The sequence below is a fragment of the Mirounga angustirostris genome, unplaced genomic scaffold, assembly GCF_029215605.1.
Source record: "Mirounga angustirostris isolate CCGP_5_RB_7025 unplaced genomic scaffold, mMirAng1.0.hap1 SCAF_6, whole genome shotgun sequence".
In the NCBI taxonomy this organism is placed as follows: domain Eukaryota; kingdom Metazoa; phylum Chordata; class Mammalia; order Carnivora; family Phocidae; genus Mirounga; species Mirounga angustirostris.
In genome coordinates this window covers 151,951,730-151,954,229 of record NW_026991714.1, presented here as the reverse complement: position 1 = coordinate 151,954,229, position 2,500 = coordinate 151,951,730, and the positions used below count along the sequence as shown (strand labels likewise).

Sequence of the window (2,500 nt, the reverse complement as noted above, 5' to 3'; positions counted from 1 at the left end):
CAATACGTCGGATCAATGCTTTATTAACAAGAAAATGTCTTACTTCACATTCCTGTGCGGACCTTTGTCTCTGGGATGTATGATGGAATGTCAGATCATATTGTGGCCCTCAACTTACGGGCGTGTTGTTGAGTGTGCGTGCGAGTCTTCCGGCCCCGGCGCGTCCGAGACCCGCCATGGGTGTTGACATCGGCGCTCGAGGAAAAGCGGTGACCAATTATTTCAGAGAGCACTTTCAAAGGCAGCCTCTAACCTCGTTCCTCGAAGCCGGCGCCTTTGTGTTCCCCGCACTCTTGCAGACCTGCTGAGTTGGGTGGTGTTAATCATCAAATTACATGCTGACTAATGAGTGATGGCCCAAATTGTGGGCTGCGTAATGAATAGATGGCGGCAGGTCCTATTAGTCTCAGAAAACCCCCTGATTTATGTCGCGCCATGCACCGTGGCGTTACTCCACGGAAAACGATATCTACATCAAGAAGTAATGTACTCTAATAAGTATTTTCATCTTAACTCACGTCCCCGGGCCTCCGGGCTCAGTTTTTGTTGGAGTCACGCGAAGCCATAATAAAGCCCAATGGCTCCTTATAAAGCTTGTTAAACACAGAGTGTGCAGTCGGACGGAGTCCCGGCCGTGATTCATGCACTATACACGGCGCGTGTGCTGCTGATTTATGGCCGCGCACAGTTCATAGTCAAAATTACAATTTGAGGGATAAAAAGATTAATTACTATTTGTGGCCGGCAATTTCGTGGGGCTGGTGGAATGATAGTGCTCTACATCAGTTTGTAGTCAGCCATTCACAGATTATTAAAGCTTTGCAAGAATAAGTGCTCCTCCTGCCTGGTTTGTGCTCAGGCAATATGCTAGACAGAAAAGGACCACAGGGATAAATCTGCAGCTGGCAATAGCTGGACATATGTCATAATTGCCAGTTTCCCATAAATCCCTGGCCAGGGTGGAAAGCACCGCGTGATGTAGACAGTGATCATGACCGTGGTGATTGCTAGGTATGGCCCCAAGACTTGCAACCTTCTGCCTGCACTGCCATTCTTACAATATATTGAGTAACCCATTGACTTTCTTCCAGTCTAATTATAGATTAGAAATAATCATTGCTTTTATGTGCCAAAGAAAGGGGGGAAATCCATTCCTTAAGACAGAGCTAGCGTTCGGGGGTGCTCGCCTCCGAGAGCGTCAGAAAAGGAGAGTCACACGTTTATTTGTAAGTGTGCAATAAACGAGTAATGGATGACATAAAAGTAATTAACCTGACCTACATTTCTGTGTCCTGTTACAGCCCTTAATGAACCAACCATAGATTACGGCTTTCAGAGGTTGCAGAAAGTGATCCCAAGACATCCGGGTGATCCCGAAAGGTTACCCAAGGTTAGTAAAAGAGCAAGTGGTGCCCTGCGCGGGTCCGCCACCGTGCCGGTTCCGGTTTGGGGGCAGCAGGTGCGCTGGGAAGGGGGGCTCCCAGGTGCCCTGGACCCCGCGACCATGGCAAGGCCGGCAGGTGTGGGGAGCCGTCCCCGGCCCGTCCGAGGCGGGCGAAGGGTGAGGGAAGGGGCCCCCCGCGGTCGCCGGGCTCATGTCTCATCTCCATCTATTTAAAGGAGGAAAAGACAGGCTTCTCTGGTACAAATATTTTGGATTCTGTGAGGGGGACATAAACTTCCGCGTAATGAAATAGTTCAATTAAACATTTTCCACTCCAGTAGCCCGCGCTGATTTCAATCTAAGCAGCCCCAGACTGATCTGTGATTACTTGACTCTTGTTTTCCTTTCATTTTCTAAAGCTCGATTCAGTTTAATCTTTTGTTTACAAAGCTTTTGTTATAAGTCCCTGACTTAGCAGGCTAACAAATGAAGTCCACATATTAATATCTAGGGGGACTTTTCATTTAAATTCAACAAAGACAAAAGCTTGCCCGCCTTGTTTGTGCACACGCCACGTATCACAGGAATTTCATTTTGATGTATAACATTAAAGATAAGTCAAGCTTATAATTTTCCCTCTCCTTTGATATAATTTTGTCTCTTTCTCTCTTTAGAAGCCATCTCTGGTTTTCAAGGCAGAGTTGAAAACACACAATGAAAGATGAAGTCATAACATTATGACTGATTATTTTACATTCCATCCCTGTGTGCACCCAAGTCTTGACCACCTCTGAGTTTTATTAACACAATAAAACCTTTTCGACATTACCTTTTTAATGCTCAGCATGAACATAAGCAGTATCATTAGGCTCCTTTTTAATTTGTGAACATGCTAGCGACGGATGTCAGATATCCACTGTTGGAATCACGGGGGCCGGGGAAGGATGTTTTTCAAATGCACAGCAGTTCCTAGAGGGTTTTGCTCCTGAGGGTGCGCTCCAGCAGGACGAGCCTTTCCCCAGGCCCGCCGCGTGGCTACCCAGAGGGCTCTGCTGCGAGCCTCCAGCTGGGGATGGCTGGGAACGGGAGGGATTAGGTGCCAGGCTCGGCCACCCC

The 2,500-nt window shown here is 47.6% G+C and overlaps 1 protein-coding gene across 13 annotated transcripts in view; it reads left to right on the top strand.

The window, feature by feature from the left end:
* EBF3 (EBF transcription factor 3) overlaps nt 1–2,500 on the top strand; it is a 116,635-nt gene that overhangs the window by 103,533 nt on the left and 10,602 nt on the right. For all 13 annotated transcript variants that reach the window (XM_045879088.3, XM_064595467.1, XM_045879078.3 and 10 more), the window contains exon 11: nt 1,302–1,390. In XM_045879088.3, the coding sequence (XP_045735044.1) occupies nt 1,302–1,390 (89 nt within the window). The remainder of the gene's footprint in view (nt 1–1,301; nt 1,391–2,500) is intronic.